At 37.3% G+C, this 27261-nt stretch overlaps 3 protein-coding genes and 1 non-coding gene across 4 annotated transcripts; 1 reads left to right on the plus strand and 3 right to left on the minus strand.

Moving 5' to 3' along the window:
• Positions 1-753: 753 nt before the first annotated feature.
• LOC149818972 (RNase P Rpr2/Rpp21 subunit domain protein) lies at positions 754-13050 on the plus strand. Its single transcript, XM_089985094.1, has 3 exons — positions 754-891; positions 3923-4357; positions 12121-13050. Exons 2-3 carry the CDS (start codon positions 4077-4079, stop codon positions 12941-12943), a joined length of 1104 nt encoding a protein of 367 aa, XP_089841220.1. The 5' UTR covers positions 754-891; positions 3923-4076; the 3' UTR covers positions 12944-13050.
• Positions 13051-14917: 1867 nt separating this feature from the next.
• On the minus strand, positions 14918-17057 carry LOC149818973 (pentatricopeptide repeat-containing protein DOT4, chloroplastic-like). Its single transcript, XM_089986315.1, has 2 exons — positions 15454-17057; positions 14918-15050 (listed from the first exon to the last, which is right to left on the minus strand). The coding sequence occupies exons 1-2, from the start codon at positions 17055-17057 to the stop codon at positions 14918-14920; spliced, it is 1737 nt and encodes a 578-aa protein (XP_089842441.1).
• Positions 17058-19874: 2817 nt separating this feature from the next.
• On the minus strand, positions 19875-19946 carry TRNAC-GCA (transfer RNA cysteine (anticodon GCA)). The gene has a single exon. It is a non-coding gene; the product is annotated as a tRNA-Cys (tRNA).
• A 2887-nt stretch (positions 19947-22833) lies between these two features.
• LOC149818975 (tubulin beta-7 chain) lies at positions 22834-26924 on the minus strand. Its single transcript, XM_089986532.1, has 3 exons — positions 26239-26924; positions 24485-24754; positions 22834-23633 (listed from the first exon to the last, which is right to left on the minus strand). Exons 1-3 carry the CDS (start codon positions 26630-26632, stop codon positions 22963-22965), a joined length of 1335 nt encoding a protein of 444 aa, XP_089842658.1. The 5' UTR covers positions 26633-26924; the 3' UTR covers positions 22834-22962.
• Positions 26925-27261: the final 337 nt, after the last annotated feature.

Genomic DNA, 27261 nt, shown 5'->3' on the forward strand with positions numbered 1-27261 from the left:
ATTATATTATATATAATATGCGTATTATATATGTTTTATACATATATTTTTATATATTATCAAGCTTAAAAACACATAAAAACAAATTTTTTTTTTTTTAAAAAATGAATCAGCCCGATCGTTCTTGGCTTGTAACGAGCTTGATCTTGGCTTGGCTCATGCCCGAGCAGGAGCCGAGCCTGAAGAGCCCAAGCTCTGCCTGTCCGGATCGTTTACCAGCCCTAGATCCTAGTCTGATTTAAAAATTTTCATACTGGACCCAGGTTTGACCATTATAAATTAAGATTTCATTGGGTCTTGTCTATGCTAACTCTTATCGAACTTGAGCCTGGCTGTGCCTATGCCAAGCTGTTGGATCCATTTGGGATCCACACGGATCCAGCACAAGTCCAATGGCCTGTTCCAACTAGGGTTACAAACGGGTCGGATTTAAGTTGGATCCGAAATCCGATCCGTTTGCATCCCTAGTTCCAAGTTGGATCGGTTCGGATCCGGGACCATACGGGGAAATATCGCGAGATTTACGAAAATCTCATGTTTTTTTTTTCGCGAGATTTATAAAATATCGCAAGATTAACGTTTGTGACAAAATCTCGAAATCTCGCGATAAATCGGCATATCATTTGTCCAAGTCTGCAAAAGGGGTTTCGGCCGCATCACTTCGTTTGCCGAGAGAGACTGAGAGAGAGAGAGAGGCATGCCCTGCAAAAGGGGCAGTGGTCGCACCACCGCTTTCGTTTCTTCCACCGGCGTCAAGGGGTTTCGTTTCTTTCATTTCTCAGCCTGAAAAGGGGTTTTACAGAGAGAAAGGGGTTTCGGCCACCGGCGCCAAAGATTTCGAGGTTCCGGCGACCGGCGTGAACGATTCCGACCACCACCGCCAATCCAACGGTGAGTGTTTCCACTGCCTCTCTCTCTGTGTCTTTAACTTCTTTCTTTCTGTGTGTGTCTGTGTCTTTAACTTCTTTCCAGTTTCCTGTCACATGACTTTTCCGTCAGAGGCGTATCATCATTCCTTCTCTTAGCAAGAAGAACAAATATTTTCATTCCAATGTTTTTATATGCATCTGACCATCATGTTCTATAATGATCACATTTCACTACCTGGCTTGAAGACTAGAACGCCTTAGTGATTTGGCAAATATAAGCATATATGTTTAGCATATTCTGGACTGAGTTATCACATTAACATATGCTTAAAATTGGTTACGCAAGCATGCTACTGTGAGTTTTTTTAGAAGGAAAGATCAGATTTTCTCCCAATTAGTTTGTTTTCTTCATGCTTAGGTTATTTTTGTTTACTCGCACGACATTTTTTTCTGAATGAAAGCAAAATTTATTGTTATACAAAAAATCAGGTGACTAGCACTCACCCCAAAAGGAAATGAAAATAGACATCAGTTTCTCTATTATGGTTGGTCTAAAAGAAGAACTAATTTATTGTTTAATAATTATGGTTTTTGTCTATGATTGATTCTTATTGACAATTTTCTCTATGATGTTTGTTAGTTTAGTTGATACTTGTTAGTTGTTACATATTTGAGGTTTGATGGTTTAGTTGATACTTTTTACATATTTGATCTTAGATACGGTTAGTGGGATTAAAAGTAGATTTTGTTTTTTTAGATTTTTTGTGATTTTTTAATTATTTGCCCGAGATTCTGTTGAAAAAAACTCGAGAAATATTCAGAAAGTTGAAAATCTCCCGAGAAATTGCCAATTTAAACTTTTGTCATTATGGTTCCAACTATACCCTTAGTCAACCCATATCTGAAGCGACCTTGCGCCGAAACCAAAAGATTATACCGACCCCATTTGGCAGTCTTTCTCTCTCTCTCAGCGATCTGAATGAGGTGACCATCATACTAGTTGTTGTTGTTCTTGTTTTTTTTTTTTACTTCATTTTAATGCTCTCTCCCAAATTGTGTTCAAATATGCAGTCTACTTGTTATTGGATTTGTTGGCTTCTCTCTTTTTAGATCTTATTTGGTTTTTTGAGGCCATTTTCCTTTTTTACCAACACAACCATGGGTTATTTTCATTTTTTTTTAATCCTGTAATTTCTGTTTGGATGCATACTAACTGTTTGGTTATTTTTTCAAATGAATCAAAGCCACAGTTGGGTATTGATTTGTTATATATGCTTCTTGCGATGGTTTTGAGTGGCTTGGTGGATGTGCCTGCAAAGTTTTCCTGGGCAGTTGACATGATCTTTTATTTTGTTTATGAATAAACATAATTTTCTATGAACTTTCTTCATAAGAGATGTCATGTAGAAGGGACTATGGGCATTGTTATTTTTGCTATCATCATATCTGCAACATGATTGCGTGCTGAGAAAATGTAATGAAGCTTATGCAGGTGCTCTGTTAGACGTGCATAGGTATGAAACTGCTTGACTTCTGATTTGGTCTGCTAGTAGTGTCATTAGCGCTTGCATTTTTATGTTGCAAACTTTTAACTTAATAACTTCAGAAATTGCATTACAAAAAGAAATATTTCAAACAACCAACCAAACAGGGCAAAAATTAAAATCTAGATATTTTTTCCAGTTTTTCAAGTGCATCCAAACTCTACAATTTCCACAATTTAGAAAACCTAAAGTTTTAAAAATTAACACTAGAAAAGCAAAGTTCCTGGATTTACCACCAACAGGACCTAAACAAGAGGATTAATTCAGTTCTTTACATGTTGGATGTTCCTAGATGAGTTGGTTGTTCCAGGCACCTTAAAAATCCGATTTCCCAATTTATCCAGCTGTTTTGAACAAGAGTGTGAATGTAATTCCTAACATATCCTGCCTTTCTGTATAAGCTGGTCATTCCAAACACTCCAAAAAACGATTTTCCAACTTATCCTGCTGTTTAAACTCCTTTATTTTGGTTTAAATATATTGTATTTCCTAAATTTTCACTTATCTTTTTTTAACTGCATATTTTCAACGAATAGTATCCAGTTTTGTCTCCATTATTTTTTCCTTGACGTGATTTCAGTTTAATATTAGTTACAGAGCCAATGTTTGGCATGTCCCACCTTGATTGCATGGTTAGCAATTGTGTTGGCTGTGGTCATGTGCACCTCAATTTTGCAAAATGAATGGTTGGAACCTGCAAACCTCGCTTTCCTATGTTCATGTTAAATATCAAAGCTGGACATTGAGTCATGCACAATATCACAAATCTTGTTCTTGGAAAAATCTTTCCATAAATTTTTTTCTTGGAATATCTCAAGAAAATGTCGGAATATATGAACATTTAAAGATTACTATATATACAAAACACAATGTATTATTAAAGATGCTTTTTTTTCATTAGAAACATGATATTCTCAAAATAAGTGATATTTTGAAAATGTTGTACTTTTAAGGATATCATTTTAACAAATATTGCAATAAAATCATGATATTTTCAAATTATTGCTGATATCTGGGACATGGATCATGCGGTCCCAAAACACATGCAGCTGCAAATTTTATGAGCCCCTTTGTGATCTTTCTTTTATTTGACTGCCATTTCTTGAAAACACCATAGGGATGGGGCAAAAGCACCTAACTAAAAGTGAACTTCAACTTGAAAAAAATGGCTATAGAGATTAAACTAAATTGGTCGAGATCTAGCAAATTATGCAATTTGGGCAGCTAAAGTTAGTTCAATCTTGAAGATCAATTGTGGGTGGCGGAGATTAAAATATTATATGGCTGCCCTAGGCAGCTAGGCTCCTAGCATGACCACTTGATTTTCTTGACTCCACTACTAAAACGAGCTTGTTACCTTCAGTTGTGAAAATATAGAAAATGGCTATCTAGTTTTACCATAGGTTTTCTTCAACCAACTGCTTTCATGTTAATGGCTTTTGTTATGTATTGTATATTTACATTTCTTTGTGTTAAACCTAACCAACTTCATTCTACACATTCTTGTAGTCTCTTCTTGGAACAATATTTGAAGCATGGGATATGCTGAATAGAAACAAGGCATGCTTCAAGATCGAAGAGAAGGCAGACACTCCATGCATTTTAAGATGGTGATGCTTCTAAGCTCCTATATTTGTTTTTAACAAGTCTTGGTTGCTGAGCCATGGGTAAGAAGGAGGGCAAGAAAAATGCATTAACATGTAACTCTAGTTCGAGAATACGTACAATCCGTGAAGAAATCAGAGGTAAAAGTGAATCCAATGTCAAAGGACTTCATGATGTCAATGCGGTGCTACAACTGAAACACCTGCAAAAGATAGCAACTTGGGCAGGCGGGGAGGCTTCAAGCCCCTCCTTGGGTGCCTATTTTGGATATCAACTAGCAACTTCTCGTGAGAGACTTGGGATCCGATCTAATGATTCTTCAATTGTTTCTTGTCAAAGGTAAGATAATAATTTTTTCCAGGCATTGTTCTCTAGAGATAAAGGTGTTTGAGTAATCTTGAAATGAAATATGCAAATTCATCCATTTTGTTGTGCCTAAATGTTGACCATTCTGGTAAAATGCTTGATTGTATATCTGTCAAAAAGTTAAATGGATTGGCTTCTGTTTTTTAGCTTGAGGATATTTTTGTTATGTTTAGTCTGGCTTTCATATAGTTTCAGCTGCAGTTTTTCTTTTGCTCTCACTGCACCTTATGCAGGAGACTTGTTAAGGTACCTTGTGCAACATTAATATGTTTAGTTTATTAGAACTTCCTTGTTTTTATTTCATAGTTTCAACTATTAGATCTTTCTAATCATCCGACTGGGTAGGTATACCTACTCACTTTTAGTAACCAGAAATTTGGCATTCTGCCCCTTGGGTAGGTTCTGCCAATTATATAAAAGTGGCTCTTTTGTTGCATTTGTTTGTTTGGTTGGCAGGGGAATTTGTAGAACTTGATCACTTATGGTGTTTTGATCTACCAGTGTTTATTTTCTCTTTTAACTACTTGTTAACTGACATTCTGAACATGTGCATGTGCGTGTCTCTGTATGTGTTCATGCATGTGTGTGTGTGTGCATGCACATACTTGTGATTTTCGGGACAAGGGTCACAAAGGGCTTGTTTGATTGCTTGTCCAAGATTGGACATAACAGTTGAACAGAACAGATAAAACATATGTTTTGTCTGTTCTGTAATGACTGTATCACGTCCAATGTTTGTTTCGACTGGACAAGGAACTGTGTTCCTTGTGTTCAACGTTTGATTGCTTGTTGTTTGGACAGTTTGGATAATCCCTAATTCGAAACCCTAAATAAAAAAGCCCTAATCAATTCCTAATTCGAAAAGCCCTAATTGGAAACCCTAAATTGAAAAGCCCTAATTCAAGACCTTAGTTTGAAAGGCCCTAAATCAAGAAGTGGGTTTTGAATTAGGGCTTTTCGAATTCATGCACAAGATGAAGAGGAAGAAGAAAGAAGAGAGAGAGAGAGAGAGGTTAGGGTCGGGGTAGAATACAAGATAGATGTAACTAAACATAGATGTCATTAAACATTCATGATTCAACTAATCATAGATGCCTCATCACATGTTATAATTAACAAAATATAGATCTTGTTACACAAGTTTTGTGACAAAAGATACAAAACAACATCAATAGTCTTCACTATCAAACATCCCATATTCGTCATCAAAGATGACATCTTGTTGTGGGCCTTGTGGCTCTTTATTTATGTTGTGCAACCACTGCTTGGGCATGTGCCAATGCTTGTGCCTCTCGCTCCCTTAATCTGATATTCATATTTCTGATTTCTTCTAGATCAACATGCATCTTGGCTTGTGCTTCATCTGTAGCCAATAGACATCGTGGCGTGTTTCCACCAACCACTGAAATGTGCTCTTTCATGCCGTTTAGGCCCCCGTGAAGCACTAAATGAGAAAACCCTGCATATCAAAGTAGCACACCCTATATGACCTTCAGGAACCTCATAGTATCGTCACACTAGTCCATCACCACGTTGGGGACGTCGAGACATTAATAAATCTAATCACCACAAGTACAATCACTTAAGACAAAATAACACTACATTCAAAAGCCAAAATACGATTCATAATTAAAGTTTCAATTTTTAGTTACAAAAACATATGTCTATGAGTATATCTAAAAGTTATGTCCAGTATCAAACTTCAGTTCAATGATTTTCTCCGTTTATTACATCATTAAGTAGCCTGAGATGATGATAATTCACCACAAGTACAATCGCTTAAGACAAAATAACACTACATTTAAAAGCCAAAAGACAATTCATAGTTAAAGTTCCAATTTTTAGTTACAAAAACATATGTCTATGACTATATATAAAAGTCATGTCCTGTATCAAACTTCAGTTCAATGATTTTCTCTGTTTATTACATCATTCAGTAGCCTGAGATGATGATGATGATTCATCTTCATCTTCTGAATCAAGGACCACCTATGGCAATTTCACTTCGGCAATTACTACGCGCTTTTGTTTTTTTAATCATCTTTGATAATACTAGTAAGAAGCTCAACATGAATATCAATAAGAATGCAATGGGTAGATAATTTCACAATGGAATTGTTATGCCCCATAATGTGACATTTAAATTTATACAATCCTCCATGCATTACAAAACCACAAAAGCTACACTTCACTATTTTCAATGGTGACCCCAAGTCAACTGATTATAATATTTCAATGCAGGATCCTTTGGGAGGCATCCTCCAAAACTGTTACCCTCCATCGACCTCTTAGGGCATGAATTACTAAATCTAATCACCATAAATATGTAAAACGATATTCAATAACACACTTAGGGTCATATTTTGAGTTCTAAGGGCACAAAAAATGAGATTAAGGGTATAAATGAACAAATATCTTCTAAAAACATCAAAAATAAAGGAGCCTACCCTCCTCTAGCTTCAATCTTACACAAATGAAACAAATATTGATGATTTTTTTTATCTTATATGACTTCCTTGAGTGGGAAAAGGGTGAAAATGTACTCTTGAGCAAACCACAAAAACTCTCTCCATTGGTCATGGATTGGCTCTCAAATTGCTCTCATGACTCTTAGGGTGCATGAGTTCCCCTCTAATGGCCTCTACACAAATGAAGAAGTCGACCCTCAAGAGGCCTTTAAAACAAAAAAAAGTAAAAAATATGATTCAACCATTTTTAAAGTGCTCGATGGTGTATCGTATGATACAACCTGTATTGTGCAATACAGTATGATATAGGTTTGTGTCGTATGATATAGTCAATACCACCATATTGTACAATACGGTACAATACATATAATTACTATTGAGGTTTTCTATACGATATACACTCATATCACGATATGAGTATGTATTGTACCCGTATCGGGCGTATCGTACGATATGATATTGATGCACTTTAAAAGGGCCCGAAACTTAATTTTTAACTTTTGGGTTTTAAATACCTTTTGAGGATTGACTTCCTCATTTGTGTAGAGGCCATTAGAGGGGAACCCTCGTATCCTAGGAGCCGTGAAAACGATTTGGGGGCCGATCCTTGAGCTAGGGAGAGGGGTTTTGTGATTTTTTCAAGAGTGCATTTTCACCATTTTTCCACTTAAGGAAGTGGGTTAAGGTAAAAAATCTTCGTTCTTTATTTCATTTTTGTATGATTGAAGTTGGAGGAGGGTAAACTCCTTTCTTTTTTTTATGTTTTTAGAAGATATTACTTTACTTTTAATTTTTTTTACTCTTAATCCCATTTTTGTGCCCTTCGAAATCAAAATTTGTCTTTAAGTGTGTTATTGAGCATTATTTTACATCTTTGTAGTGATTAAATTTAGTAATTCGTGCTCTAGGAGGTTGATGGAGGGTAAAGGTCTTGGAGGATGCCTCTTAAATGATTCTTTATTGAAATATTGTACACCAGTTGACTTGGATATGTGTTTGAAAGGAATAGTGAAGTGTAATTTTTTGTGATTTTGTAATGCATAAAGGATTGTATAGATTTAAATGTCATGTTGCGGGACATAACAATTCTACTATCATGAAATTATGTACATATCGCATTCCTACTGATATTCGTGTTGAGCTTCTTACTAGTCTTATAAAAGAAAGGCACGAGCACATGCAACATTTGTCAGAGTGAAATTGTCAGAGGTGGTCCCTGATCCAGAAAATGAAAATGACCCGTCATCATCTCAAGCCACTGAACGATGCAATAAACGAAGAAAATCATTGAGATGAAGTTTGACACTGAAAATGATTTTTATTATATGTTTATGAACTCTAGCTTGTATGCCTTTCTCCTTGCCATGTCATTCTGTAACTAAAAAATGCAACTTTAACTTTTGTAATGAGTTATGAAAACTTTTGGGTTTTGAATGTATCATTATTTTGCTCAAAGGACAGGCACCGATTATACTTGTGTTTATTAGATGCGTAGTTGTTTAATGTTTAAGAACATATCTATGTTTAGTTAATATTATTGCATAAATAAATTGTGTTCTTGTGTTCTTATTACGTCTATGTTTAGTTAATCTTATTTCGTAAATGCTTCATATGTGATTTTATGCTTGTATTTTATGCAATTCATTATTGTTCCATGTGTTATGATTTTTTTAGAATTGGTGTTATTTTTTCCTGATTTTTTTTGGATTTTTTGTTAACTTTTATTAAAATTTATGGGTTTTTATGATACAATACGTATCTATTTTGAGCCCGACCGATACGGGTTACGATACGATACTTACACCTTTGGTCGATACAGATACAATACACACTCTTATCATGATATGAGTGTGTATCATATCGAAAATGCTGATAGTAACAGTACTTATCGTGTGATACAGTACGATACTTACAACCTTCATCCAACGTTTGGTTGTGATGTCGTCCCGTGCGGTGGACGCACAATCAAACGCCCCCAAATGGACTATGTTACTTGGACATTGACATGGGTGTTAGTGTCTGACACGACATATCTTAAAAAAACTAGACACTTGGACACAACTATATATATAAAGAGAAAAAAAGAGATTTAAAGAATTATGCAAATAAAACCATAAAATATAAAATGCACATTCCTTTCTCATTTGTAATATGATCCTTGATGATTTACACAAATGTCAATGGCATAATATAAACATGTAAGATTGTAAGTACAAAAACATTTCATCAAGACTAATCAACAACCGTACTTCTAAGGTAAAACATAGAGCAACAAAAGCATATAACTGAGTGTCCAAAAAGTTGGACACCTGTGTCCATGATGCACGAAAACACTCGCTGGACAGGGCGGGTGTCCAAAATTTTGGACACGATTTTAAAAATGGCATTCCGGTCCCATGTCCAGGACTGCAAGTGTCAAGAAGTGTTCAACATCGACACTTCAGCCTGGGAGAAGTGTTCATGTAACATAGCTAATAGACCTTGTGGACTCGGAGTCTCTTTCATTCATATGTACTCTTTGGTAAATTATTGCCAGCGTTTCATAGGTTCAAATATATAATGGCTAGGGTGCCAAGACAGCTAGAGGGGTCTTCATTCTTTTGATACTAAATCTGGCTTCATTCCTTTATTCCACAGGATTCTTCCCATGACACTAAAGACTTGAGTCTTTCTGCATTTTTTTGTTGCATTTATGCAATTCATAGACACTCCTTATGGTCTTATCTTTGATTCATTATTGCTGTATTTATTAAACTAATGAGTTCGAGTTATCATGGTTAATCCAATCTTTATGACTTTGAGCTTGTAACTCAAGCTGTTTTTCTTCCTGTATAAGAAAACGAGCAAAATTTTCCAAGTAAATACACAATCTAAGAATAATAGTGGAGGCCTTAATGAAAGAAAAAAATAAAGCAATAGAGGCCGAATGAAAAAATAAAGCGATAATATATTATCAACATTCATAACTTTAAAATAGTGCCAATGTTCAAACAAATTATTAACTTACATATCACAGGTTAATTCTCATGGGCTGGTATCAAAATGAGAACATGAAGTCATTAAGATGCATGCCATATAAAAGTTACATATTTAAGGAATATGGGGAAATGGACAACTTAAACTGTTTCGTGAAACATTTAAAATTATCTCTATGACACACTTGGAATTAGGTTTCTTTTTGTTTAGTAGTAGAAAGGAAATCAAGGCTCTTGCTTGAGCATCTCTGTATAGCAAGTGTTGGTAGAGTTTCATTGAGCTCTCTAGTTGTGTGTGTGTGAGAGAGAGAGAGAGAGAGAGAGAGAGAGAGAGAGAGAGAGAGAGAGAGAGAGAGATGTATGTTGTTCCAGGCATTCATTATAAAGGTAGCCTCAGTATTATACTCATGAAAGGGGCAGTAATCTTTAGACCATGTTGTTGATGGTCTTAACTATGTAGTCAAATGCGGCAACTAGTCCACCTAGTCAGCTTAGCCATAAGTAAAACACCTAAGCTTTGCAATTCTTAGATGGACACCTTAAAAACACCAATTTTGCCGACTAGGCATTGACTAGGGCACCTAGTCAACAACTAAGCTGCCCTCACCTAGGTGCAAGGGCAGTTTAGTCATTTACTACTATTTTTATTATTATATTTAAAAATTTTACAAAGGAAGGGGATTAATTCTAAATGATTATATTTTTTATATATGTGTGAATTTGTTTATGATGATTTTTTTCTGTTAAAGGTTGAAACTGAGATATATGTGTGATTTTTGTTTGTATATATATATATATATAATATCTTCTATAAAATCTTGAAAGCATGTTTTTAATATTATTGAATATGTAATATGTTATTTATATATGTGTGTTACCGTGCTTCTGTGAAAGACAGAAAGTAATACTACTCCTGGTCATATATACATATATATATATATATTATGCTATGAAAAAATATATCGCCGACCCCAATTGTTTTGGGATGAAGGCGTAGTTGTTGTTGTTGTTGTATGCTATGAAAAAATCTCTGTGTGTGTGTGTGTCACAATCAATTTTTTGCAAAAGGCTGAAAGCATGTTTTGTTGATTATACTGAATATGTTATGAATAATTGAATATATATATTCTAGTTATATATTGTGTGAAAGCATGTGTAATTGTGTACTTGTCTGATGAAAGCATTACCAAAAGTATTAGACATATTTTTATGTATATTTTGTATGTATTATTTTTTATTTTTTAATTGGGGCACTGACTAGTCTGATTAGTCCCGCCTAGTCCTCGGATAGTCTTTTTAGGGGTCTACTGACTAGGCACCAACTAGCGCTTTTGATTACATAGTGTCTTAAGCTCTGAGGGTCTATATTTTAAGCATTTTCAAGATATTGGAAGAGAAAGAAGGTGAAAACCAAGAAGGGAGAAAATGGGTTGGTTAAGAGAAAGGGAAGAAGAGGAAAGAAGGGATGGACTAGGGCACAAGAGCAATACTACTCCCGTTCATTGAAACTTCAACTTTACATAAGAGTGATTTTACATGTACACAAAAATGCCCCTGTAAAATATAGGAATTAACAAAACTATACAATGTTGAGGTATAAAACTACCCTTGTACGAAAGAGAAAAATAACTATGTATTTACTGTCCCTTTTCCAGCGGATGGTAGCTGGTGAAGAGGCTGAAGATAGGTGAGATTTTCCATTGGCTAGTGGATTGGCGTATGAAGTGGCTTCAACAATTAGGAATTCCTTAATGTGCCAAGAATTTATGGAATGTGGGGATTCCTATCCTCTGTTTATAAATTTTGGGTCGTGATCTGATTTTCATTTAGACAAGTATTGCCTGTTCTTATGAACCAAAATTGAAGTCTACTAAATGAACTTCTTGGAGCTATTCTCCCATCTATATGAGGCTAGATTTGCAAGTCCTATCTCTCTTTATCATTTTAATTTATTGGTAGAGCTTGAGTTATTCACGTTAATATTGTTTTTCGCATACCTTCCTGTAGGCTTTACTAATTACGTAAAAGTTTGTAGGCTGTGTGTTGAAGATAGTGACCAGAACTCATTTGGATCTTGCAATGAAGACAAAAAATCTGATGCATCACATTTTAAGTGTTCAAGGGTCTTCATTGTTGTGATAATTTCTAATTTTTAATAGTTAGTAAGAGTTCAATGTCACTGCTGCTATATTTCTGGTTTTGTTGTCTTGCATGTTTCCTCATCATATTGTTTATATTCTTTGATGCTGATTTACATGCTGTGATTCCTCAACTTTCATCAACAAAATCCCAGATGTGAGGCTCTTCTTCAACCTGGTTTGAACTGCATAGTTCGCATTGAAAAGAATGTGTGCAAGGGGCGCCACAAGACAAGTGATGCCTTAGTACAAAACAATGTGGTATACACATGCCAATTCTGTTCACACAGGAACATAAAACCAGGTGCCCTCAAAAGTCGCCTGAAAACACTTGCAGCGTCAAAAGTAATGCCCAAATGTGAAAAAATAAAAAAGGACACAGCTCTGCTGGAGGCTACTTTGCCAAAAATGCCCGGAATTAAGCTGCAAAAATTGGCTTCTATTTTTCCAGAGAAGATACCTGTTTCAGCCAAAGTAGGTGGTGACTTACGTTCATTGGGGTTAAACTCTACTGCTCAGTTGAATTCTGAAGGATGTATGCAGGAAGCCGCTACACAGAACAGCCAAGCAACTTCATTGCCAGCCGATGAGATGCAACAGTTAGCATTGGTAGGTGTTGACAGCAAGCCTGAGTTATTGAGACATGAAGCTGACTCTGTAGCAGAGGCTCATGGATTGAATAAAGGCACAGATATGCGGGAAATGTCTTTGCATGGAAGTGCAGAAATTCCATCTGGAAGAAAAATTAACAGTTCATCTGTTAAAAAGAGGAAGCAAAAGAAAGCGTCAAATGGCACCGGTTCAGTTGAGCCAGGAAGTTTCACCAGTGTTGTAAATCAAGAAAGCACTGGTCATGGGTCAAGTAGACGTAAGAGGAAAAGTTCATGGTCGAGTTTGAAGGAGCTCACTTGTGAAGAACAAAACAAGAGACAGCATTATGGCAATCTGAGTGGCATTGTAATTCCATTTTCATTGTGAGTTGGAAATTTTGAAATTTCGTTTTATTTGTAACTAATAAAGTTTTTTTTACTTCTGAACTGAATTCAGGATGCGCCAACCTTTTTGGGGGTGGTCCGATGTCTTAAGTTGATCTAATAGGAATGGCCAAACTCATTGGAAAATGATAGTCTAACTGCAAAAAGGTGAAACTGACTACATTATAGCTATCCAGGACACATTTTGTTCTCTCTCTCTCTCTCTCTAGATATATATATATATATATATATATATATATATATATATAGAGAGAGAGAGAGAGAGAGAGAGAGAGAGAGATTTATTTTTTTTCACATATGACCCTTCAGATGTGACTTACATATTAAATTTAGTAGAAACCGACCTTTGGATCATGTTTGTCTGACATATATGTCAGATTTTACAAGGGTTGAAAATAAACGGCCTACAATGCACTAAATTTTCAAACCTTAAAAAGAAATTAAATCTGAAAATTATGATCCAAGTTGATTCATAATATTTTCAAAACACTGAACATTTCCATGAGGTCGGATTCAGTCAAAACAACACCACCCCCTCGGCCCCCTCCCCCCAACGTGGTAAGCAAATGCTATCCCTTTATGTACATACACAAATATATTTATATCTAAGTAAAACTCACATGTTTTAAGTAAGAATTGGTAAATTTATGTAGGATCAAACCCATGACAGGTATGAAACAACACTATAGGGCTAGTTCAATTGTATATATTGATAATATCTACAGGGTTCGATTGATAAAGCAGCTTAAAAAGACATTCGATAGCCTTAGGGCTGAAGCAGCAGGTTTTCTGGTGGGCAAGTGGAGCCGCCGAGAGGCTTTAACCACTTGGAGGCGGGCATATGGCAGACCATCAATCTCTCTTGGGACCCAACACTTGAACCAGCATGTTAAAAAAAATCAAAAGATATTAAAATTATACTCTACTAGGTGGGTGTAGGTGCAGTCGGTGCACGCTATCGTTACTAATTTAATTACATGTCACATAACAATTCAACGAAAGAAAACTTGCAATCTTCTGTCTTCAGCAGCAGAACTATTTTGAATACAAACAACTTTGGCTAAAGGGGAAACTTATAATTTTTTTTTTGGGGAAAGAATAGGGAATACTTATAATTAATATTTAGATTTGGGCAACCCTGGAAAACTTTGGCACTAGAGGGACTTTGGCTGGACCAAGTTGCCTGAATGGCCAAGTGTTGGGTTACTAGGTTGTGCAATAGATCCTTTTGGATCTGACAAAAACATAAGTATGGTGGAAAACGCAGGAAAAACTTGAGTGCGCAAATGAGAATTTCAAAAGTTTAGGTATGTTTCTAGAAATTCTTCAAAACTATGGTGTCAATGGAAGTTGTCCAGAGCAAATCATGGAACGTACTCTTGCTAATGCTTCTGTTTAGAAGAAAGAGATGTTCAAGAAGCCATATGACGTTGCCAATGCCTCAACAAAGAAGAAAAACTGCACAAAAGAATATGGTCTTCCAATACAGGCCTCCAACCAATGGAGACTGTCTAGAGTCTTCAGGGAGATGCTATCTGCAAAAGAAGGTCTGCGCTGTTGTGCTCTGGGGCAGACAGCAAGCATTCAGTGAGATTGGCTGATCAGAAAGTTGGTACCACCAAACTAGCAGTCTTATAGGTGATGCAATCAAGCCTCTACAAAAGCAAAAATTTGAAGCTTATCATTCTTGAATCAGAGAAGAATTCGATCCTTGGCAGAGTTGAAACAGGGCAGAAGCATGCCAATTTCCCACCAGAACTAATATCTGAACTCCATAACATCTTTCTGCACTTTATAGGACATCCTACCATGGCAGAGCTCACCATCTTTTATCAATTGCAGTAGGATTTGGCTCCAAAAATACCAGTTGCATAGCATTTCTCATGCCATGCTGCTGGCATGTCTCCATAATGAGTACTACAACTGTGGGAAAGCTGGAGATTGGGTCTTTCTGTACCTACTGAAGTTGGGTTTCTCCAACTGAACCAATTAGACCAAGCATGATGGTGGCCTTCCTGTACCAACTGAAGTTAAGTTTTCCAATTGAACCAGTAAGATGGAAGTATGGTAACCTTATGACAAGACTCAACCTGATTTTAGACACACTAATGTGGTTTAATAATCAAATAATATACTCTCTAATACAATAAATGAAAGATGTATATACACATATTAGATCTGCTTGTATCCAAAAGATTTGAATGATTCCTCCAACTCGAGATCATGGTGACAGCTATGCATTCTGGTCTCATGGTGACATTAAAATGAAATAATTTAAGTGCAGGCTGCGGATACAGATTAAAAGGAAAAACTTGAACACATTGCGATGCCCGACTCTCCGTCGTCGAATTGGAAATGACTACTAAATAATTTGGTTGCTTCTCTCAAGTAAACAATTTACACATGCGGGATCAATCTAGATTACATCTCTTGGTTTGTCCAAACGAAGATCCCAGTAAGCGTTTTCACATTCCAGTAGCTTTCACTAATTACATTTCTAGCAAACTCCATCCTGGTGTTTTCTTTACACCTCTCTCTTCCATCAATGTTCTAACCATCACCACCTCCTTCCAGTTCCCTCTAGCAGCATAAGAACTCAACATCATTGAGTAAAACCCTTTAGCTTTTGGACCTAAGTTGATAACATGGTGCCTCAGAGCTTTTCCCAACTCGATATCACCATGGATTTTGCAACCTCCTATTATACCTCCCCAGATGCTGGCATCTGGTTCGACTGGCATCCTACCCACGAATTCAAGTGCTTCCTCAAGATATCCTGCACGACTTAAAAGATCAACCACACACGCATAATGCCCCATAGATGGCAAGATCCCAAAATGCATCATGTAATTGAAAATTTTCCATCCTTCTTCTACCAGGCCAGTATGGCTACATGCAGACAGAAGCGACAGAAAGCTGATCTTGTCAGGATCTAACCCCCTCTGCAACATTTTGAAGAAAAGCATTAGAGCTGTTCTCCCATATCCATATCTGCCAAATCCTGAAATCATTGCACTCCACGAGTTAACGATTCCGTGACACTTAATCTCACTGAAAACCCAGTAAGCTGAGTTCAGCTTCCCACATTTTGAGTACATATCAATCAAAAGTGTTTGCACAGAGACATCAAAACTGAGCCCAACTCTAACAATGAAACCATGAATCGCCTCCCCTGCATGGAGAATGGCTAAGCCTGCACAAGCCTGCAGAGCAAGCAGCACTGACACCACACTGGGTGTAACACTTTCTTTCTGAATTCGGTGAAATAGTTCTAGGGCCTGCTCTAATTTTCCAGTTTTCAAGTACCCGTTGATAATGGTATTCCAAATTATGATATCCTTGATTAGAATCTCGTCGAAAATCCGTGTTGCATTGTCCAAACACTCACATTTCACATACATATCCATAACTGCTGCCATCAAATCCAAACACAAAGATTGGCCCGATGCAATCACATGACAATGAGTGGCTTGCCCGAGTCTTAGCCTCTGCAACCGCCCGCAAACAGGAATCAAAATCTTCAAGCCCATCCAGTCTAATCTTAGACCAGTGGCTCTCATCAAGTTATAGACCTGCAATGCATCAGCATAAAAGCCATTTGTACTGTAACCAGAAGCCATCGTGTTCCATGATACTATGTTCCTCATTGACATTTCAACAAACACTTGGTGTGCTGCCAGCAAATGCCCAAATTTGGCATACATGTCAATTAACGAATTCAAGACATAGACATCACGGCAAAATCCTAACCTGAAAACATGCGAATGGATCGCTTCGCCTTCGGGCAGCGCCCCCATTACAGAGCATGCCTTGAGGGCATGCAAGAACGCGGAATTGTTGAGTTCTAGATTGGATGACAGGAGCAGAGGGTAGAGTTGCATGACTCTTGCTGGAGACTTTTCAGCAAAGAAGGATCTGAATATCCCAAGATGATCCACATTTTTCGTCGATGATGAGCACGGGAGATCAACGATTGCGGCGTCTCGCACGTGTATGGGCTGTGGGTGATCGGTGGTAGTGGTGGTTGGCACGTGTGAGTAGAGATGGAAGCGAGGGAAGAGAAGAAGATGGTGGTAGGGCTTCCTCCGTCCCAACATGCAGTTGTTTCAGTTCAACCAACAGTCCTGCTTTTTAAAAATTTGAATGGAAGGGAAATTACTTAAAAGAAACCTTTTTAGGAAGATCCCATAAAAGACACACAAAATTGGCAGTGGACGGGAGCGGAGACCAGGTCTCCGACCCGCCCCGTCTCAAAATTTTGCCCTTCATTCTTGCACTGATATTGATTTTAGCCTCCATTCCCGGTTCATTCCCAGTTTTATGTTTTTCATCCCCTGTCCAAACTGAGCAAGGCAGGGCGGGGTCTTCAGCCTTCTGTCGTTAAAAGGAAGGAGATGAAAGAAATGTGATCTAGTGCAGCTCGTTAGGAGAAGGAAAGGAAAGAGAAAGGAGAGATTCTAGATTCGAGTTAGGGTTTTATGTTAGGGTTATAATATAGAAATTGGTTGTTGCTCACACATTAGGTGCAAAATGATCTATGCTAAATAGGTTTTTCTGTTCTTTTGGTATTTTTTTTGTAGTTTTGATCCCATAAATGTGTCAAACATGTTGATTTATCATGTGGTTTTGAAAAAAAATTGATATTTGGAGCCTAAAAAATTTACAAAGATTTTGGACTGGTGATTTTTAGAACCTTATAAAAAGCTGACCCATGGCTTCAAGTACTGATCCCTATAAAGTCAAATACATAGATCACATTTGTCATAATATAAAAATAAAATAAAAACCCAATTATTTTTTTTGGGTATTTTTCTCAAAATTTTGATCGTATTAAGCATGACTGTACTTGAATCATGAATTTTGGATAGAAAAAATGGTATTTGGAGCCGCAAAAAATTATATGTAGTTGATTTTAAAACTTAAAAAAACCTATCCATGCATCGGAATCAAATGCTCAAAAAACTGTTTCCTATAAAAACAAGCATATCTGTATGGTCCAAATTTTGAAAAAACACTAAAAATCCAATAAAACTTTTATTCATTGAAGAGGTTTGGAAGAGTTTTCCATTGAAGAGGTTTTCATTTTCCTATATATATATATGATTTTATAATATTTATAAAGGTATAATAATAATAATTTCTTTAATAGAGATCAGGGATAGGGTAAATCCATCCCCGCATGGGTTTTGATTTTAAAATTCATCCCCGGTCCATTCCCCCATTCATGTCCTTCATCTCCGATCCAAAAGAGGCGAGGCAGGGCGGGGCCCCATTTCTCCAGTCCACTGCCATCTCTACCTGGATCCATACCTGAATTTGTTTTTCATTCTTATTCGGTAGGGATGTCAATAGATCGGATTCTATCCGATATCGGATTGGGTCCGACTCTGTTTAATTGGATTTCGGAAGCCAACCGATTATAATTGGATGCGAATATGGTTTTAATTTTTTGCTATCGAATCTGGCAAATATCCACATTTAACGGATATCTATATCAGATTACATGTAAAAAACTGGATATAATATGAGTTTTTTACCATCTAAATTCGAATATGTTTAGCCAGCATTCAATTAGTCAGATCTGGTATTGGCCACATCTGATCCAAATCCAAACCGTTTACATCATAGCTACATTTGGATATGTAGGATGTTGATAATAGATATATCCAATCCAAATTCCAACAAGTTCACAATCACACTACCAAGTAAACTTGAAAGAGTCGGGCCTTTGCAGCCACCTTTAAAATTGCTGCATATTTTATACTGCCCTGTCTTGATTTTTATTTATTTGTTGGAATAATAGTGTCACTAATTAAAATAATTGGTCCATACTAGGGGTGTCAGTGGGTTCGGGTTTGACCCAGACCTAACCCATACCAAACGGGTTAGGGTGTAGTGATAAATAAGGTCTGATTAGAATCCAGGCCAGATCCAAAGGGTCCGAATAATACATGAAGCCAGGCATGGTTTATAAAATTTCATACCAAACTCAGGCCGGACCTGAGTTTCCAATAAGATACAAAAAATTTCAATGTAAAAAGGATAAAGAATATTATTTTATCAGATATGGTCCGGCTCTGATTCATGTAATCCTTATAGGATCTGGGTATGGTTTCTCTTATGATGGATCTGATTGAAACAAAGTCCAGACCCGATACCAGCATGCCAAATCAGGTCTGGATCTGGTTTCACCTGGACCCAAACCAAACCTGACCTGTTGACAACCCTAGTCCATGCGTTACTGAATGTTTTGAGAGAAAGCTAAGTAGCGGTGCCAATGGGTCAGGTTTCGTTCAGACCCAGGTAGGACAAAGCTCAGATATTGAATTTCGATGTGGGTACCAGATCCAGTTGAACCCACCATAAGAAAAACTATACCCAGATCCTATAAGGATTACATGAACAGACCTGGGCTGTATCCAATTAAATAATAAATTTCTCAATCTTTTTTACATTGAAAAATTATGGTGAAAAATTAGTTGGGACTCAGGCCGAGACCAAGTATGGTATGAAATTTCACAAACCATAATCAGCTCCATGTATTAATTAGACCCTTTGATTCTGACCCGGATTCTAATCGGACCTCCTTGTTTATTACCAAACCCTAACCCTATAGGGTTTGGTAGGGGCGGTCCGTATCAAACTCGACCCATTAACACCCCTAAAGCTAAGCACATGTAAATATTTTATAAACTAAAACGATATAGAAACCCATAGATATAAAATATGAAAAACTTGCTATATTTTGAGAAAAATGATATTCTGAAAATTCTGATTTCATCATCACTTATAGATATATTGCAATATTTCCAAAATACGCTGAGATCTATGAACATAAAAGTTTTCACCTTTTCATAACACGCAATAGAGAAACGAAAAGACACGTAAAAAAAGTAAAAAACCAAAAAGAACAAAGGGCCCAACCGGGTTCGAACCGGTGACCTCTTGATCTGCAGTCAAATGCTCTACCACTGAGCTATGGACCCCGTAGTTGAGAATGTGACGACAATATATTTTACTATTCACTAACTTGGAAGTCGGCTCCCATTCTATGAACACTAAAAGTCAAGATTTTCAGAGAAATTTTAGTATGGATCTTATTATTGTCCAATTCAAGGGAGACAGTGAGAAAGTGGCCAAGACTGTAGCTTTTGGGTGTGTTTGATGGCACATCTGAGATTACAAAACAATAGAACATAACAAATATGTTCTGTCTTTCATGTAACAATTGTAATACGTCCAACGTTTATTTCGATTGGATAAGAAGCTGTGTTTCTTGTGTCTAACGTTTATTTTTTATGCTTTGCTGACAACTTGGACACATATAGATAATGGGTGGGATAAGTTCATTTTAGATAGTGAGACATATGAGTGTTTTAACATGTTTATTATGGATTTTAGCTCCATATATGGATATTGGATTGGATCTAAAAACTAAAAAATGTTTAAAATTTAAGTAATTTGAAAAAAAATAAGAATTGATATTTTTAATATATAAATGATTAAATGAATGTCATATTGAATCTAATTATGAACATTTATAAAAAAATTATAGCTTTTAAACCCAAATATGGATTGAAACTGGATTCAAGTATGAAAAAAATGATTAAATTTCAGATAATTTGAGAAAATAAGAATTCATATTTGTTATATATAAATAAAAAATCATAAATAAAATGCTAAAAAATACATTATAAATAAACAAAAAAACCCTAAGCTACAAAAAAAACTATAAAATAAATAAATCTTAAAATTAAATATAAAAAGCCCTAATTCAAACCCTAATGAAAGAAGATCAAAGAAAAACAACCCTAATCAAATAAAGTATAAAAAACCCTAATTAAAGAAATTTGATTCAAAACCTTAATAAAAAAATCAAACAAAAAAACTTTAACCAAATTAAATATCAAAAACCCATAATTAAGATATTTGATTCAAATCCTGATAAAAAAATCAAAGAAAAAAATTCCTAATCAAATAAAAAAAGTTCTAATAAAATTAAATAACAAAAGCTCTAATGAAAGATATTTGATTCAACCTAATCAATGAAAAACCCTAATCAATAAAAATCAAAGGAAAAACCCTAAGCAATACAAATCAAAGGAAAAACCCTAATAAATAAAAATAAAAAACTCACATAAAAAAAACTAATCAAAGAAGAAGAAGAAAGAAGAAAAGGGGGGAGAGAGAGGAGCCAAGAAAAAGGGGAAGAGAGAGAGAGAGAGAGAGAGATGGTGTGTGTGTGTGTGGGGGGGGGGAATGATGTCGCTGGGGATGCGCCATCAAACACACCGTTTAGGCCCCGTATGGTGGATGTTGAATTGGGAAACTTCTGCTCATTATGGAAATTCTCAAATTGTGCCTTGTCACCCAAATAAATGTTTAAATTTCTTGCAGTTTCAATTATAATGTTTACAAGTTTGAAACAATTATTTATTTTGAAAATGAGCAAGTTGGTGGTTGCCTCAGGTCCAAATTTTATTATTTTCAATTGAGAAAAAATATATTTGTTTATATTTGCCATCTAGTGATTGGGCTGAGTACCTTGCAAAGCTGCCCAGTTCGCTCATGAATCTCCTCTTCCCAAAGTAGACACCGTGGTTTCATTTTTTTTGCAATTGCATAAAGGCCCCTGCTTGGAAACTGCCAGCCGGTTGCAGCTAAGGATGCAAATACACAATCCTCAAAACTTTGTGGATTTAGCAAATTCACATAGCTATTTGGGATAAGTGGAATGGTTCAACTGGGGATTTACCAGTTCCATTATTTCCTACTGACTACATCCATCCCAAACGACTTTGGCGCTAGGTATTCTAGACTTCCCACTTCAGTTACCTCCAACGGCTAGTTTCCAGACATGGCCTAAAAGCTTGTCCAGTTGTTCTGGGCCACTGTAAAAACTTGCACAAATACCAGCCCTCGAAATTAGGGGTTTCTTCCTCTTCTAGCTCTTGTTATCTTTTTTTAGCAGGACTGGGGAACGGTCACACTGACTCCAGAGTCTTTTTCCCAACTTGAGAATGAGATTTGGTACCATGCCTACTTTTTCAATAGGCCAGTGCGACCCGACAATCCTTTCTTAGGGCTGAGAGCTGAGCCTTCTACAGCCTTAAATAAAGGTTACTATTAACCATATGCACACACTCAACCTTGTTTGGAAATTAGGACAATGCCAAGCTAATAGACCAACAGATTCCCACTAATAATATGTTATGTCAATTGTTTGTTCCAGGTTCAACTCTCATCGGATGTGCGCGGGTACCTTTAACTGGTGGGCTCCATAATGGCTTGGGTGTAGGTGACCCCAACCAGGGTTTACCTCATAGGGGGCAGGCCCAATAAGTGACCCGGTGAGAGCTACTCATCGTAAAAAAAAAAAGTCCATCAAAATAAATAAGTCAAATTTTGTGTTTGCATATATACCGTCTAAATCAATGAAGGTCCAAACCATTCACACCAACTTCAAACATTATTTCTGAAAGTGCTTTTTTTTTTTTGTTAATCTAACCATACAGATGTAATCTCCACGGTAAAAGACTCAGGAAACTACTCTTGGATCAAAGTTGTTTGATGCGTAAATAAGATTTTATAATATGCTAAAAATCAATGGCTTACAACTTTTGAAATGTTTTATATTATAAAAATCCTATTGATGCATCAAAAAAAGTTTGATCCAAAAGCTGGTTCCTAGGCTTTTGATCATGTATTTGCCAAAACATATTTTCATAAATGATGATTAAAGGTGGTTTGAAAAGTCGAACATTCCATGGTATGGGTATTGATTGTCCTCTCTCTCTCTCTCTCTCTCTCTCTCTCTCTCTGAAGCCAAGCCATTGTAGCAGATCAAGATATTACTTTCTACACAGAACATGAATACAATGCACTCAATTAAACCACCATATAGCATCCATAAAAATATACAAAATCACAAGCACAAAAGCAAAGCAGTAACATCTCTCTCTCTCTCTCTCTCTCTTTGTGACTAGGTGCAAGCCTTGTTCCCTAGTTCTCAGCAGTTTCTTCTTCATATTCCTCTTCTCCTTCAGTGACTCCAGTTTCTTGGTATTGCTGGTACTCTGACACAAGATCGTTCATGTTACTCTCTGCCTCCGTGAACTCCATCTCATCCATACCTTCCCCTGTATACCAATGCAAGAAGGCCTTTCTTCTGAACATGACTGTGAATTGGTCCGAGACTCGACGGAACATCTCCTGGATAGATGTCGAGTTGCCCATAAACGTCGACGACATGGACAGCCCATTAGGAGGTATATCACAAACACTAGACTTGACATTGTTGGGGATCCACTCCACAAAGTATGAAGAGTTCTTGTTTTGAACATTCATCATTTGTTCATCAACTTCCTTGGTGCTCATCTTGCCGCGGAACATGGCCGAGGCCGTTAGGTAGCGGCCATGTCGCGGGTCTGCAGCACACATCATGTTCTTGGCATCCCACATCTGCTGGGTGAGTTCAGGGATAGTGAGTGCCCGGTATTGTTGCGAATTACGTGCAGTGAGAGGCGCAAAGCCGACCATGAAGAAGTGAAGCCGAGGGAAGGGGATGAGATTGACCGCGAGCTTACGGAGGTCCGAGTTGAGCTGACCGGGGAACCGAAGGCAGCATGTAACACCACTCATTGTGGTTGAGATCAGGTGGTTAAGGTCGCCAACTAGTTTGGTTGCATCAAAAGTTAATACAAAGAATTATTGAAGTCCATGAATATGGTTAGGTTTAAAACTGTTTGCGCATCTTAGGAAACATGACCAAGTTCCTGAATTCCACCGTTTCTTATATTAATAGAAACATTGAAGTTCATGAACAGGGTTAGGTTTCAAGGTACAAAAATACCCTAAGGATATTTCTTTCAAATCTTTGATCCCCTTTGAATAGATATATATTTGCGACAATCGATTATGCCGACAATCTACTTGAGATCTCATGATGCAAGTCATTTTGAATGAACCTAACCTCATCGATGTGTTCAGCATGATTGATTTAGTAAGAATCAACCCTTAGATCATGTTTTTTGATAAAAAAAAAGTTAAAAGTCGAAAAATTGTGCATTTATGATAGTTATTTTTTTTGTATCACTGGGAAAACCTGTATATATGTTGGATTCTGGGGATCCAAAAGCATATCCCTACTAAATAGAGCATGCAGATCACATCTATAAGGTTAGATTTACCAAAAGAAAAAAAAGGGTTTGCTAGGTGGATTGTAGGTTCAATCGATTGTGGCAAATATACATCCTAAATTCAGTTTGGACCATTATTAAGAATATCATCCAAATGATATGCATGCTGACATGGGCTTGTAGCCTAAGAGGGAAGAAAAGAGGGAAGAAATTGGGCTTGCTGCTCGTGTCTTCAACCCTTAGTTTTATCTTGTAGTGAGGCGGACTCATTAAGTGACCCGATTCTCAGTGAGGGTTTTCCTTGGTCACAAAAAGAAAAGATAGAAGAAATTGTCCTAAGGAAAAATGAACAAAAGAAAATGTGTAGGACAGAGAGAGAAACTTACAACTAGGATTAGTAAGCTTGAGTGTCCTAAAACATATATCATACAGTGCTTCATTGTCCAACACCATGCATTCGTCTGCATTCTCCACGAGCTGGTGTACAGAAAGAGTTGCATTGTATGGCTCTACCACCGTATCAGACACCTTAGGGGATGGGAAAACAGAGAATGTCAGCATCATCCTATCTGGGTACTCTTCACGGATCTTCGATATCAGTAATGTCCCCATGCCCGACCCGGTGCCGCCCCCGAGGGAGTGGCAGATTTGAAAACCTGAGATAACACCACACATGAAACAATGTTAATGAAACCTTCAATCTGATGCTTTTTGGTGCTTAATATTAATATCAGAGGTTGATGCTTGTGAGTGATCCAAAACTGCTACACAGAGACTCATTTTGCTTTAGGCGCTAATACAAGGACGAATTGATATGCCAAATGTAAATAGATTCTTTTCATTGAAGGAGATACTATATATATATATATGTTTTGCGACAAATGATTGTGATTTTTATACACCGATATAAGACTTTTTCTTTTTCTTTTTTGGATAATTGAAGGGGAAAACCCATCACTGACTGTACATTGGCTGGCCTTGGATTGCTAAACCCTTTGAAGTCCCCCTGCCCACTAGGGAGCGCACCCAGTTTCGGCCTTGTGGCGAAGGATACTACCCATGTGTTTCGAACTTGAGACATCCGGTCATCTTGGTGACATTCACAAGTTGCCCCTGCCACATGAGTGGTACCCTTGTGGGCTACACTAAGACAAATTTGACAGACTGGGGAAGCCAAATTATTTTGAAACAAGAGGAAAGATGTTGAACTGAAAAAATGTGGGCCATATATCCACATCACAATCTATATGATCTATTCCATAATTTCTTTTACCTAGCTTGAAATTAGCCCCTTGACACTGGTGTATGATAACAATAGGATCCACTCTAACCTGGCCTGGTGTCATCATGTGTGCATGTCCAACTCACATAGCAATTTTGGACTAGAAAGCTGATTGAGTACTGGCCATATAGAGATCTGGATCTAGATCTGTCTACACCCAGATCCAGGTAAGGGCAATAAAAGTTTAAAATAAATAAACCATGATTACATGAGCAAAACTCGTGGTTTGAATAAGCCTTGATGAAGACAGATTTCAGGGAAACGGACCAGTAAACAGTCACATTTTTGTGGGCCATGGCCCACCGTAGAAGTGGACCACCACAAAGGAATCTGGCCTGCCCATTTTGGTGGGTGGCAGCACATGACAAATACACAATTTACATGCCAATTCATGGATAACATAATTTTTTTTGGACTTATCTCTCTCTCTCTCTCTCTCTCTCTCCAAATGGTTCAGATTCAGTCAGACCTTCAATCCGCATCTGATACATTTTTGGATATGGATCTTAAAATATATCCAACATGTGCTTTGGCTCGGAATCAAACTTATATGGTCGGACTCTTTTCTGTTTCAAATCCACATAATTTTATCAGATCTGTATCCAAACCAGGATAAAATCCAATTTGTTTGTTCTTTCTAATGTAACATGCCTACCTCTTGGATTGGTGTGCACCCAACGCCACATTTGGTGCTACCACAATTCCCCTACCTCTTGGATTTTCAGCATACCAACTAGTAGTAAAGCAATTCAAAAATCCCCTAAATGTTGTATTTGAGTGGCATCCAAGCGCACCTTAAAAAAGAACTATGCCATTCTAGCCAGAACAAGATTAGAAGGTGTAGGGACATAGTAGTACCTTGAAGACAATCGCAATTCTCGGCCTCCTTGCGAACAACATCAAGAACAGAATCAATTAGCTCGGCGCCTTCGGTGTAATGGCCTTTGGCCCAGTTGTTTCCTGCGCCGTTTTGGCCGAATACAAAGTTATCGGGCCGGAAAAGCTGGCCGTGCCAGCCGGTCCTTAGAGCGTCCATGGTGCCGGGTTCAAGGTCCATTAGCACGGCCCGGGGAACGTACCTCCCGCCACTAGCCTCATTGAAGTACACATTCACACGTTCAAGTTGGAGCTGAGAGTCCCCAACGTATGAGCCCTTATGATCAATCCCATGCTCATCACACACCACCTCCCAGAACTTGCCACCAATTTGGTTGCCACATTGTCCTGCTTGGACATGAAGGATTTCTCTCATTCTCTCTCTCTGCTCTAAGGTACTAATCAAGATGGAATGAGCAACAAAAAGAAATGCTGCCTTTGTTTTCTGGTAAAATGAGATTGGTATGGCTGATTTTATGACAAAGTAAATGCCAAGAAAGAAATGAGATGGGGATAGGTCTAAGTATCTATCTAGGAAATTGTGAAGGTATCAGAGTTTCTCTCTCTTAGGTGATACTGATCAGGCTTGCAAGAGCCGACTCAATTTTGATCACTAGACAGTGAGACAGAGCAAGGAAGCAACTGGAGAAAGAGAGAAAAAGAATGCAAGAAGGAAAAGGGAAAGTGGGGTTTTTAAAGGAGGTGAGAGGGAGAGAGAGGGGAGCTAATAATTTCATATGGGATGTCTTGATGTGGTCTTCTCAACAGCAATAAGAGAAGAAATGAGCTGGCTTGGTGGGTGGAGACAACTAAGTGCATGGTTGGGTGGGCATGGCAACCTAAATCCAGGGGGGCCTTCTTCAGTTGGGGAAACCACAAAACTGTCCATGAATAGAATGAGTTGGAGGTTGCAAGGAATTTTTATAAAATGACAGATTTGTCATTGACCCTCCTAAACAAACTCTCTCTCTCTCTCTCTCTCTTACTATAGATAGCCCTCAAAGA

The sequence above is a fragment of the Nuphar pumila genome, chromosome 13, assembly GCF_984573655.1.
Source record: "Nuphar pumila chromosome 13, dmNupPumi1.hap1.1, whole genome shotgun sequence".
Lineage (NCBI taxonomy): Eukaryota > Viridiplantae > Streptophyta > Magnoliopsida > Nymphaeales > Nymphaeaceae > Nuphar > Nuphar pumila.

Coding starts and splice junctions, on each gene's coding strand:
- LOC149818973 (XM_089986315.1), bottom strand. CDS start 17,057: ATGTTGGGACGGAGGAAGCCCTACCACCATCTTCTTCTCTTCCCTCGC. Junction 15,051..15,453: donor GGATGGAGTTTGCTAGAAAT/GTAATTAGTGAA, acceptor GTCTAAAATCAG/GTTGAGTCTTGTCATAAGGT.
- LOC149818972 (XM_089985094.1), top strand. CDS start 4,077: ATGGGTAAGAAGGAGGGCAAGAAAAATGCATTAACATGTAACTCTAGT. Junction 4,358..12,120: donor TCAATTGTTTCTTGTCAAAG/GTAAGATAATAA, acceptor ACAAAATCCCAG/ATGTGAGGCTCTTCTTCAAC.
- LOC149818975 (XM_089986532.1), bottom strand. CDS start 26,632: ATGAGAGAAATCCTTCATGTCCAAGCAGGACAATGTGGCAACCAAATT. Junction 24,755..26,238: donor GAATTGCGATTGTCTTCAAG/GTACTACTATGT, acceptor GTGTTATCTCAG/GTTTTCAAATCTGCCACTCC. Junction 23,634..24,484: donor CAAGCTTACTAATCCTAGTT/GTAAGTTTCTCT, acceptor CAACCAAACTAG/TTGGCGACCTTAACCACCTG.